General features: G+C 48.9%; 1 protein-coding gene across 2 annotated transcripts in view; it reads left to right on the plus strand.

Annotated features, from left to right (window-relative positions):
- The window catches only part of DPYSL4 (dihydropyrimidinase like 4), an 82,076-nt gene extending 74,280 nt beyond the window's left edge, over positions 1–7,796 (plus strand). The window contains exons 13-14 of one of the 2 annotated variants that reach the window (XM_072629110.1): positions 3,762–3,933; positions 4,328–7,796. In XM_072629110.1, coding sequence (XP_072485211.1) covers positions 3,762–3,933; positions 4,328–4,419 — 264 coding nt within the window. In that variant the 3' untranslated portion in view covers positions 4,420–7,796. Of the gene's footprint in view, positions 1–3,761; positions 4,042–4,327 lie in introns of those variants that run through there. The other variant, XM_072629111.1, reaches the window with a different exon arrangement.
- Positions 7,797–13,049: the final 5,253 nt, after the last annotated feature.

Genomic DNA, 13,049 nt, shown 5'->3' on the forward strand with positions numbered 1-13,049 from the left:
CCCCCCCCCAACCCTTAAGTTCATATTTGCCTTATCCTCTAGCTTCCACCCTCCCCTGCTGCTTCCACCCTCCCCTGCAACACTGCCTCTTCCCTGTCTTTGCCTTAATAAGCCCAGCAGGACTGTGGCCCTTAGAAGAAGCACCAGGAGGAAGGTTAAGATAGGCCAAGTTTGCCTTGCTCTGTCTCTTCACTTGCAGGCTACCCTCTTGAGCTGAGCAAGATGGGTGTGTGGAGAGCCAGCCTTTCGCGGGGGCTAGCTTGCCCTCCTTCCTCTTCCTTAGGACTGATTGCTGTTTTCCCTTGGACCTTGTGAGCTTTGGGAACAATGTCTGTTCCCCTATCCCCACCCCCAGGGGTTAAGAGAGAATCCAGCTGACCATCCTGGGAGAGGAACATGACAAGGAATCACCATCTAAGAAATCAAGATTTGTATTGCACTCATTTTTATTTACCCTTCTCTGCATTCAGGGGTAGTATTTCTGTTACTTCCTCTCCTGGGGCACTGCTTGGTACCCTAACCATGTCAGTGAAACAGCTGACAGCATTTGCTGTCCAAAGATGGGACCAGCCAAGTCTGGAGACACTGGAGACATAGGCTGAGTGGCCACTAGAGATCAATTCCTTTATCATGACCTCTCCATGCTCCCAGGAAGCCTCATTTGCTCTCGGTCAAGTGTTTCCAGGTTGGGGTCTGTGGGGGAGGGGAGAATGGTGACTCCTGCAGCCAAGGTGAGGGTTAAGACCTTCTGAACTGTGTCTCTCACCGGAAAACATTTACCAGGTCGTAGAATTACATAGATTCTGCCTTTCCAGAAGCTCCCTAGGGGCCAGCTCCATGAGTCAAGGAGAGACCTGGAGAAAGTCTTAATGGTAGCAAATGGGGGTGGGGGGAGAGGGGGAGAGGAGGAGAGGGAAAGAGAGACAGAGAGACAGAGAGAGAGAGAGAGAGAGAGAGAGAGAGAGAGAGAGAGAGAGAGAGAGAGAGAGAGAGAGAGAGAGAGAGAGAGAGAGATACAATGGCAGGATAGGAAAACCCAAAGGGACCAGACCTTGCAAAAAGTGGAAAGTTTGGTGGGCCCAGGGCAAGGATTGGGAGTAGACTTTTGCTTAGTCTGAGGAAGGAATAAAAGCCTCTTAGAGGATCTTGGGAGGAGGAATAGTCCCCTGGAAATGTTTTCCTCCACTTGGTTGTAAGTAGGAGAAGTTTTTGGACAAGTGGGAGAGCTAGAGGAGGTTTGGAGGAGCGCTCTCTATGATGGGTTTCAACACTGAAGACATGAAAAAGGGTCCCAGAAAGGCTCCCCTGGCTCTTGGACCTTCCCTCTTCACTTGAGATTTGGAGAAGTGGATGGAGGCATGAAGGACACAAAGAGAAAGGCCCAAGGAAGGACAATGGACTAAAACTTGGGGAGTATCAGAACTTCCAAGGGAAAGAAACTGAAGGCTAAAATCCTCTGAGTGACCTGTGGGCTTCCTCACTCTCTCGGCTGTGAGCAATGCCCATTCACACATCTCTTCAAGAGACCTGGGCAGGCTTTGGGGGCCCACTTCAGCAGCAATGACCCCTTCAGTAGGAAAGGACCTAAGCATTGCGTCCCTGTGGAGGCTTTGTTCCCACTGGAATCAGAGAGCTCCAGAGAGTAAAAGAAGGAGAGAAAGAGGGGCAAGGGAGGTTTGGGACAGGTGTGCAAGAAGGTGCCCCATGTATGGCCCATGGTGGTAGCCCAGGCTATTGGCCATCGCTGGGAGTGCTCTAAGCATCTGTGATTCCATGGCTACCTGCCTGAGGCCACCAGCACTGGGCCACAACCCTCTGAAATGAGCTCTCACCACCCCTTCTGGAAACCTTGCGCACATTGGCATCATGAGAACTAGCCCAGCTGGCCAGAAGGAATTCTGTGCTGGTTGTGGGCATGCCCCCTCCCTCTGGACCTCTTCCTTCCTTAGCCAGTTGGTGACCTAGACCAAATAACACTTTGTTCTCCTCCCACATCCCAGCTGCCAGAGTCACAGCTGGACCCTCATGCCCTGCCCGCCCCCCCCCTCCTCAGCCAAGAAAGCCTGGCTTAACTGACTCATCAGGCTAGATATTATGGAACATCCCAGCCTGGGGACAGCTCTCCCAATGGTATTTGCAGAACAAAGAGCAAAGGATGGAGGTTGGACAATTTTAGGCTTGATGTAAGGAAAACCTTCCTTGCCATTCCCTCGTCACCTGGAGGATGAGGTCTGCCTTGGGCCTGGGTCTGAACCTGCACTTGTGATTCTCCTTTAGCTCTAGGTTTGACCCCCCCGCCCAGTCCCTGCTTTGACAAGTTTTTGCCTGTCTCTTCAAAGATCCTTTAGCTTGTGTAGGGAATCAATTGTCTCACAACCTTCAGGGATGAGAGACCATCAAGTTTGGGACGTGGCCATGGGAAATCGATGCCCTCCTGGTGTCCAGGAAATCACAGTCCCCAGTCAATTCCTCTCAGGTCTGAGTCCCATTATGAGAGGATAGCAGAGGCATCCAATTTTCTATCACTTGAGAACAGTATTCTCTGTGTTCTCTTTGTGAAGAGAGGGTATGTCAGCCCAGTGACAGGACAGACTCATGATACAGAAGGGACACCCAGTCTAGATCAGAGGCAATCTGCAAGGCCAGAGTCCAAGTCCTTTGAGAGCCAACAGGGCCAGGGGGAGGGGGTGGCAGGACCTAGCTGTGATTAATGCCCATGTGATGCTGGACACAGCATCAGGCCTGGACATGGATGTGTGAGAGGCACCTGGACCTGCCTGCCCAGCTCTAAGCAGCCTCGGCCAGTGCAGGCCCCAGGAACCCAGCAGGGTCAGGAAAGATCCAGCATGGAATGACCAAGGACCAGGAGGGCAGAGACCAACCCATCATCAAGAACAGGCTCCCTTCCCAGGGTCAGGAAAGGGTGGCTGGGGGAACATTTTAGCTGTTCTCCCCAGAGCCCATCCTCTAATCAGATCATAACTCTATCTCCTAAGGAATGGCTTAGGCTTCACACCAATTGAGTCAATGGGAGGATGCCCCCCTCTCTTATGAGGAGAAATCACTCATGGCAGATCTCTGGGTCTCAGGTGGGAAGCTGGCACAGCAGGGCTAAAAGTCTGGCTTGGGAATTAGCAGATCTAGCCCACCTCCCCACCCCCTACCCCCACCCTAGTGGGGTGAGCTCAGACAAGTCCCGATCTGTCCCTTGGCTTCAGAAGAAGAAGGAACAGGACCAAGTGGCTGGATCATTCTCTTTTAACATTGGTTTGGGTTTTATTCCATTGATTATGATCAATTCGGGCCAAACTGATGTTTGGGGAACCCCCAACCCAGCTTCTTCCAGGGAGTGGAGCACAGAGGTGGAGTGGGCCACAGGGGGGTCCTCGACCACAGCTGCTACTGGCATTTGGGGGATGTTTTCCCCTCCTGGATCCTGTCTCCTGGCAGAGTCTGCCAGTGGCTGTCATGAGGTCCCAGATCCTTATAATACAGGGCTCAAGTGCCCAGATGAGTTCATCATAGAGCTGCCAGCCATGCTCAATGGATCTATGCACCTGTCAGAGGCTGTAGGCACCCCCAACATGCTCATTCCAGGAAAGGTAGTATTGGAGCCCATTCTGCATGCTGCTCATCTCAGGGGCTCCAAACTGAAGAGGACAAGGGACTGTGTGTCCTGGTGCTCTCCTAGCCCAGGGAGAGCTCTTACATTCTCTCTGTCCTTTTCCCTTTCTCTTCTGCTCCTCCCTGCCCACCACTAGCTGGCTGAGATTCATGGTGTGCCAAGGGGGCTCTATGATGGACCAGTCCATGATGGGATCGTGACAGCCAAGTCAGCAGCCCCGACACCAGCCTCCAGAATCTCCTCCTGCCCTGGCAAAATCACAGTCCCACCCATCCGCAATCTGCACCAATCTGGATTTAGTTTGTCTGGTAAGTACCTGGGGACTGGGAAAGGAGACAGCCCTGGGGCCCTGGGGAGTCAACAATGCCACTGCTGGCTGACAGTAGTGAGGGTGGTGCCATGGGCAGAGTGTTGAGTTAAGCCTTGAAGGGCCAGGTCACTCTGGTCAGACAGGTCCCAGTGGATCTAAATTCCTTCTCCCTTCACCTACAGCATCCTAGAACCTTAGAGATGGTGGGTAGAAATCTGAGCCTGGGAGCCCACAGGAGTTGGACATGGACAGGGTCACCTGGTCCTGTGGCCTTGGTGAGGCCATTGGCACAGAGCCATAGATATTTACTACTCAGGCCACAACCCAAATCTCTCCCTGGGAGTTTGGAACCTATGAGAAAGTTCCAGCTTCCTGTTGTCTTTCCCTGCCAGGATCTCAAGCTGATGACCACATCGCCAGGAGGCCAGCCCAGAAGATCATTGCCCCTCCGGGAGGACGGTCCAATATCACATCTCTGTCCTAGGGGGGCCCCTTCCTGGCCCTCAGCACTGGCTCTTATTGGTCACCTACTAAATTTCTGAAAAGGGCCCTACTTTGCCTCCACTGTCCCCCCAGTAGGTCTTCCTTTCTGAGCAGTCTGGGTCCCCTTGTAAGACACCACCCCAAGAGAAGGCAGGCTCAGGAGAGTTGGCACTGCCTGCCCATAGCAGTGGAGTGGCAGCATTCCAAGACCCACAGGCTCCAGTTGCTGCCCACCTTCCTCTCGTGCCCAGCCTCCTCCAAAGGAGAAAGTGGAGGCAAGAGCTCTAGAACCCTCATCAGGCATAGACAGGGCAGGGTTCCAAATGGTAAAAATGGCACTTGTCCAATGCCCTTCCATTCCCTTCAGCATTGACCAAGCATCTGCCATGGGCTAGACCCCGGGCTGAGCACAGAGACACAAAGACAAAACTGAAACACTCTTTACCCATCAGCAATCCACCCCCCTCAGAGGACGTGTCCAGCCCCTGGGTTGGGAGCCTGACCATACCCTGTTTTCTAAGCTCGCCCACTGCCAGTTGGAGCAAGAGGGACTTCTGACCATCTCTCGATCCCTGCTCTGTTTTTACTTGGGCTGCAATCATCAGGGCTAATGGGGCCTCTGTCTGCTGCCCACCACTCGCTACCCTTTTGTCCCTGGCCAGGACCTCTCCTGCCCATACTGCCACAAGCACCATGGAGTCCTTACCTATTCCCCTCCAGGGGCCCAGACTTAGGAGGAGGCTGGCTTCAGCTCAGGCCTTTGCACTGACAACTGGTCTTTTTCCCATTCCCAAGGACCAAATGTTAGCCCAGTTCTGGGTAAATGTTAAGACCAATTAGATGACTACTTTGTTTTTGTCATAAAACTGACATTTCCCTTGAGTTCTTTGGAAGCTATGAAGTGACTACATCTTCTCCAAAATTCCACAAATGATGCTAGTGCTAGGACAGACCATGTGTTCCCTGAAAATTGATGAATTTGAACGGAGTAGCTAAAAGCCTTCCAGAAGCTGAGTTCTGTTAGCCTGTTTCCCCTATCTCTTGCATGGGACCTTTGGAAACACTGTGCCCCCACCCTTTCCTTCTCCTGTGTCTTAGGCCTTGCAAACAACTTCACTAATAAAGATACATTTGACCCGTCCCATCAAGTGGGTCTGCTTGGGCCCTTCGATGGGGAAGGGATGGGAGTCTGGACTTCTCTGCACTAGGAAGAAGTCTCAGAATCTCTCAGTGTCTGTCCATTCATCTGTGTGTGCAAGCAGCGGGGGTAGGAGAGCTCCTCCTGCTAGGCTGCTCAGTACAACTTCACTGTCTGGTGGGTCGGTTTGGCCTTCTCTCTCGTGGCTGTCCAGGAGCCCATAGTCTGAACCAGGGAGGACAGAGCTTCAGGGAAGAGAGGAGATGAGAGGGCAGGGACAGCCAGGGCTTTTCTTAGCTGTAGCTTCGTCTCCCTTGCCCAGAGCCCATATCTGATACCACTGGGTCTTCTGGTCATCAATTTAAGGAGAGGAAAACAGGCATCATTTTCTCCCTGTTTCCCTAGGTTATCCTTGCCTGCCATAGCATAATGGAATATGGAGGCTTTGATTGTAACTCCCTAGGGCATATAAATTGCCCTGTCTAAAGACACAGGAGCCTCAATTCCTGGAGTTCTCACCCTAGGACTTTAAGACTCCCCCCACCCCAGCTGCCTCTGCTTTCCCAATTTTCATGTACAGTTCCACTGGGTTTTTTAGAAAGTTTGGAAGATGGTCCTCCTTAAAATAGGGGAAGGCCACAGGTTGTATATAAGATCTGACACAGAGTTATTCCTTGAAGGACTATGGACTTGGGTGACATGGTATCAATGCAGTGGCAGTCTTTAGAGAGCCAACTTCTATGGAATGGATGATGGCCAATGGCTTCCCCTCCATGCAGGGTCAAGGTGGTGGGGGTGGGGTCAATGCTGATCTATGCCCACCCTGTCTTCTTGAGTAGCCTTTGCTAATGCCTTGGCTGCCTGATGGCTAGATCTTTGGTGATGAGTCCCTCTGCACTTAGCTAGGCTGGGCCTCGGACAGGAAACACCCAGTCCACCACGGGGCCTGTACTTGAAGCCTTTCAAGCCTGGTAGGACCTGCTTAAGCTCTATGGCTCCACTGGCAAAGCCAGAAAGAACCCAGGGTCACCTGCAGGCCATGGAGAGGTCATGAAAGCTGGAGAATATCAGCCAAAGCAAGCCAGCAGCTTTGGCATGGCTGAATAAAACTAGGAGTCCAGGAATTCAAGGTTTATGGGACTCTCCCTCAGATTTCGAGAATAGGCTGAGAGCATGACATCCCACCTAACTGCAGAGAAAATGACCCACTCTAGGGTCCATACCATCAGCTCAAGGAAAGACCTTCCTTAGAGACCTATACACCTATGGACAGTGGGCTGATAAGCCCAAAGCTTTCCATCCTTCTCACTCTGGGCCATGTTTCGCCCATGCAAGACAGTTCTGGTTCACAGGGTATGCGCAGGGCTAACTAGAGCCCTTCCTAGCTGGCCATACAATTCAACAAGCATTTATTAAATGCCAACTTATGAGTCAGGCTCTGTCACTTCTGTCTGTCCTTCAGGTTGGGAAAAGGAGCCCAGCATCCCTCTACCACCTTGTCCTCCACTCTCCCTGGTCCTAAAATTCATTCCTTTTCTGTGGTCCAAACACCCTCTGATGATGAGGGCCTGGGCCGAAGCTTGGTTATCATCTTTCTCTTCTGGAAGTCTTAGTGCAGAAAAAACAGTCATAGGAGCACAGATTTAGAGTTGGAAGGGCCCATAAAAAGCATGCATGTAAGAGTCCTTGAATGGAAGGGGATAGAAAAGAAGTGCAAAGGCCAGTTCACACCCAAAGGAAGGACCTCAATGAGCATGAGTGGGCTATCATAACCTTTTATAGCAATGGCATTCCCAGTCAAATCAGTCCCTAATTGCTATAGTGATGATGGAGGTAGGGACCTCTCCAATTGTGGAGGCTCTTTGCTGGGGCTGGTCTACACCTTGCTTTAATGTTCTAGCAAGAAGGCCAAGTATTGAGCTCTACATCTTAGTTACACTTTGCTCCCAGCCCAGACCTGTCTCCCCATCCTCTCTGACTCTCCTTCAGTCCTCTCCCTTGTATCACCCCTTTCCAACTGACACCCTCAACAGCCCCCTCAGAATGCTCCTGCCTTGCCCAGGGAGGGGGCCTTGTTCTAAACTGCCAAGACTCTTAAAGGACCCCCCCATCTCAACCTCCCCCTTCCCCAGTCCCTGCCAGTTGGCTCTGCCTGGACTCCAATACAAATATCCATGGTGTATGATGTCAACCACCAGGGTTTAAACAAAAACAACATATAAAATCAGGGATTTGTGCCAGCCTTCTCTCACCCAACACTTTCCCCAAATCCTTCCCTATAAGAGTGTCTGCCTAATGTTCCTGAAGGGGTAATGATGGTTAGTGAACACATGGTGGTGATGAGCATCTTGAGACTTAGCAGAGGAAAGAATGAACCCTAGAGAAATAGGTCCCATGTAAGGAAAGGACCTGAGTACCATCAACCAAAAAGGAAATCCATGAGCACAAGAGGGAAAACTGGGAAGATGAAAAGAAGGGAGAAAACTGGTAGGGGGTGACTTCAAAGAGCAAAGCTGCATTATTGCCACCTGGGATGGGGGTGCCCCTAACTGGTTTGGAAAGGTCTTGGTACACTTTCAAACTCCATAAACATGCCAGCTGTGGTTTGGGGGACATGGTGGGGCAGAGATCAATTGGAAATACCAAGCAATGGTGGAACTGAGAACAGGGAGGATCTGAGATGGGCACTGGGACAGGCATGGATTGCTTATGCCCTGCTGCCCAAGCACCAGCTCAGTTCAGGGTGGGACAGATCCCAGACTACTCACACTCCTGTTGCCCAAGTGCACCACCTCTGCTGGGGGAAGGCCCTTCTGGATTGTTTATACACCCTGTTCCCAAAGTACCACCTCTGGGATGGGATGGAGAGGGACATCCTGAGCTGTTCACACCCCTGCTTCCCAAACTCAGCTCTGTTTAGGCCCAGAAGACATTCTCCTCGGTGAACAAAAGTTGGGTTTGGTGACCAACTCCCATCTAAGCCTGATGGCAGTGTGAGCGTGGGCTCCCTTATAAGGCCTGCTGGTTTCCAGAGTTTCGGAGTTTGTCCAATGCTCCCTGTTAAAAGCCAGTGGAAGACTCTCCAAAGAATGATTCAGGGTCACCACAACCCTCTCACCCTTCCTCACTATTGGTATCAACTTTAGCAACTGGGGAGTAGGCACAGACCAAGACCAATTTTGTCCATCCTGGAACTTCTCCAGTCCACCCAAGGGCCCAAAGGAATCTGGGATAGATCAACCCCTCCAGATTGCCCCCTTCAGTCTGCTCACTGGGATGGAGCCCAGCCTGTGAGGAAGGTCATTTCTGGAGCTGACCATCTAGTCCAGGCCACTGTCAGTCACTTAGCTGCTGTGGGAATTCCTGGGTATAGAGATTGTGCCATCATGGGTTTGAGGTCAAAAGTGATCACAGAGATCACCTTGTTCAAATTTTAGCTTTTTCAGGTGAGGAAACAGGCCCAGAGTGGGGGGACATGACTTATGCAAGGCCTCACAAGTGATCAGGAGCAGAGCTGGGATCTGAACACATTTCCTCTGACCGTACAGCAAACGTTCTTTGGACAATACTAGGCTCCATCTCTGTTGTGCTAGTTCTTTGTTGAAGGCTCTGTCTCATGAACGTGGGGGCCTCCTTTGGCCAATCTTCAGATGGGGTCAGATGTCTGACTGGCCATCCCCTGGGACCATCCTGCAGGGACACTTGTAGATCTGAGAAGACCATTTTGAGGCAAGTTTCCCCAGGCTCCAGGTTTCCACAAACGTAGCTCATGCTGCTCAACAGTTCAGCCGTGACCCAGAGTTTGTCGACAAATCTCATTTTAACAACTCCTCATCTACTAGGACGTAGTTCATGTCACAAAAAGGTTTTAGTTAAAGGAAGCAGAAAACAAAGTAGGGACACCCACATATTCAATCAACTGCCCTTTATGGTTTAGCCAAGCTGACACCTCTCTGTCCCTTCCCTGTAGTGCTCTTGTCTCCAAGACTTTGCTCAGGCTGTGGTCATGCCTGGATGCCCTCCCTCAACTCTGGCCCTCTCTTCAAGAAGTGGCTCAAGCATCATGTGTTCTGTGAAGATTTTCCTGATTCCTCCGGAACCATTAGTGTCCTCCCTCCCAAACTCCTCTGGGTTTAGAACAGCCTTGCCATGTTAAAGTTTACACGTAAATGCATGCGTGCATGCTTGCGCACATGCACACACACACGTTTCCGATGACATCATAAAGATTCATGTTGTCTCAATGAGAGTAAGGACTAGGACATTCCTTGTATTTGTATCATCAAGATCTAATGCACCACCTGGCATATTGTAGGTGTTTAATAAATGTTTGTTGATTAAATGTCTAGTAGGTACTAGGCACGGTTTTAGGTTTAGTGATACAAGGACCAAAGTGAAACTGTCCATGAACTTGAAAGGCTTATAGCCTAGCCATAGAGAAACATGTATAAAGATAGGTATACATATATAGGTATGCATGTATAAAGATAGGTAAGGAGAATAAGTAAGTAGGAAGTTAGGAAAGACATAGGTAGGGAGATAGATAGATAGGTAGGTAGATAGATAGATAGATAGACAGATGATAGATAAATAGATAGATAGATGATAGATTGATAGACAGAAAAATAGAAGATAAATGAGTAGAACTAGATAGAGGTCAAGGTATAGACAGAGACAAAGAGATAACTAGCTAGAGATAGATATAGAGAGATAAATTGTTGATGTAAAGAGATGAAAGATAGATGGTAGATAAATGCACAGAAAAATGATATGTGGATTGTTAGATCAATATAGAGGTAAAGAGGTAGATAAAACTCTACGGAGAGAGAGATATCTGATAAATGGATAGAGAGTACATAGAAAGACAGATGATGGTGATGATGATGACTAGATGAGAAATAGATAGATCTGTGTTTAGCACAGTGCCTGAGGGCACATATTAGATACTTAGCAAATATTTATTGACTGATCGAGAGAAGAAGAGGGAGCTCATGATTAATGGCCTTGACTTTTTCTGTAAAATATGAAGCAAAATTCTTAGCCAAGAGAGTGGGAGTGGAGGTGGAGAGGAAGGAATAAAAAGATTTGGAATCACTATGGAGAGTGGGATAGTAAACTGATGAGGAGGTACAGAAGGATTGCCTAAGAGCAGAGGAGGCCCAATTGAGGTGGTGTAACATGAATTTGTAGTGGGCCCCAAAGGGTTTTGTGACTTTTTCTACCTTTGATCAGTAGCATGCATTTAAGAGTAAAGGCAGTCAACAGTGGAGTGATCCAAGACAAGCTTGGCAAGAAATAATCATCAAAATGAAAATGGAGCTAGGAATTCAAGAGTAGAGGACAGTGGAGAGTTGAACTGTTCACCAAATCCAGATGTGGAAGAGAGGAGAGAATGACTAGTAGAACAGAGATGGCTTGAGAGAAATTGAAAGGTCAAAGAATTGGAGGTCACAGTACAGACAAACAGTAGGATTTGGTTAGGAAAGGGAGAGGAAAAGGCAAGCAAAGCTAGTAAATTGTGAGTGGATGAGGAGATATTTGAATTCTTGAACACAGAACACTTATTTATTCTCCTTACCTATCTTTATTCAATTCTTGAACACAGAACACAGAAGTGGTGCATTTGTGGGTGATGGTAAAATCAAGGCTGTGACTATCTTTGAATATCAATGGGAAATGTGCAGGTTGAGAGACTGAGTGGTTAGGGTGTTTGAGAGTCAACATATATGTTAAAATCTCCTGGTATGAAGGCAGGAGTTGGAAAGGAGAAAATATTACAAGTCATGTACTAAATTCATTGGGGAAGGGAGGAGACTGATCTGGGCATCTGTAGATAACAGCTGTCAAGATTTTGATTGGGTGGTAAATACAAATACCATGAACTATGAAGGTGAGGTTACTGAGTGATGGACATAGAGGAAGAATATGGAAGTGGCAATGTAAAGCAAGGAATATTACAACTCCCTCTCCTCAACCAGTGAGCTGAGGAGAACATGTGAGGGTGCAGTTAGTACTGGAAACAGTGGCCAGAAAGATGTGACATCTGGGGAGAGCCAGATTTCAGTAAGAGCCAGTATGTAAAGGGAAGAGGAATAGATCTGGGATGAAGGGAAGTTTGTCACCAATGGAACAAGCATTCCAGAGAGTGCAGTGGAAGGGAAGGCTGGTGTTTGACTGGAACTTTGGGTTAGGAAGGTCCAGGGGAAGGAGAATAAGGAACTCGGTGGCGAGCAGTAGAGACTGGAACTTGGATGACAACCTACAGGGTTCAGGATCATTGGAATTTGAAGAGTGTGACTAGGTATGAGAATGGTCAACATTGGATGAACATGCCATTTCTCTTTCCAAGGGAGGTTAGAGATCAGATTGGAGGCAAGTGCAGTATGAGACAGGTGGCACATGGTCACGTGGAGGGCACTGCTTCACTCCTTTTTCACCTAAAGAGTGGAAATCAGGCAGAAAAAGGGCACAGGAGGTGATGGAAGTGGGACCTGCACAGCAGGAGAGAGAAATCCCATTTCCCACCAACTTTTCTTTCCTTCCTTCAAAAGACAGACAAGTGCAGCAGGAGAAGGAAGCCTTGAAAGCAAATGGGAAGTGGCTTCTCTTTGAACCTGAGGTTCTCCATATCTCATTTGGAAGTTTGGCTCATCAGAAAGCAATGGAATTTGCCCTGGGTTGGCACAGATGGAAGTTGTTGCTTTGGAACATGTGGAAGACTCCAGCCTGGCTCTTTGCCGTCTTCCCTCAAGGGACGCAATGCAGCCCATAGAAGAAGAGGGAAGGCACAAGGGGAACAGACAGAGGAATACTTAGTGCCTCTTCTTACCTGAGGAGACTGACAATGAGGTGGCAGTAGAAGTTGGTAGAAATAGGGAAGGGGAGAAGAGGAGAAAGGGTAGGAAGGATAGGAAGTTCTGTTTTGGACACTTTGACTTTCAGATATCTATGGCACATCTAATTTCATCAGGGATTTGGTGATACATGACCCGAGTTCAAGGAATTGATTAGGACCAGATATATAGATCTGTGAGTAATTTGCATAGATAAGAAGAAAACCCCTGACTGAGACCCTCAAGAGAATGTGGAGAGAGAGAAGAGAAGTCCCAGGATAGATCCATGAGACAAGGCCATGGTTTGGGAGCATGATAAGGCAGCAAAGGAGTGGTTAGACAGGCAAAAGGAAGACCAAGAGAGAGCAATGCCACAGAAGACCAGAAAATGAGAGTATCAAATGGAATGATGGAGCATGAAATGCTGCAGAGAAGTCAAGAAGGATGAGGATGGAGAAGAGACCACCAGATGTAGCAAATAAGAGATCACTAGTGACCTTGGAGGACAAGGTCAGAGTATATTTGGATTACAGTTAGAAGAGACTGATGATAGAGAAGGCGAAGGCACACTGAGCATTTTCTCGTTTTTATTCATCTTGACTGTATCTTGGTATACAATGTGAGATGTCTATCTATGCCTAGTTTCTGTCCAACAGCTTT

Source organism: Notamacropus eugenii, chromosome 1, assembly GCF_028372415.1.
Source record: "Notamacropus eugenii isolate mMacEug1 chromosome 1, mMacEug1.pri_v2, whole genome shotgun sequence".
In the NCBI taxonomy this organism is placed as follows: Eukaryota; Metazoa; Chordata; class Mammalia; order Diprotodontia; family Macropodidae; genus Notamacropus; species Notamacropus eugenii.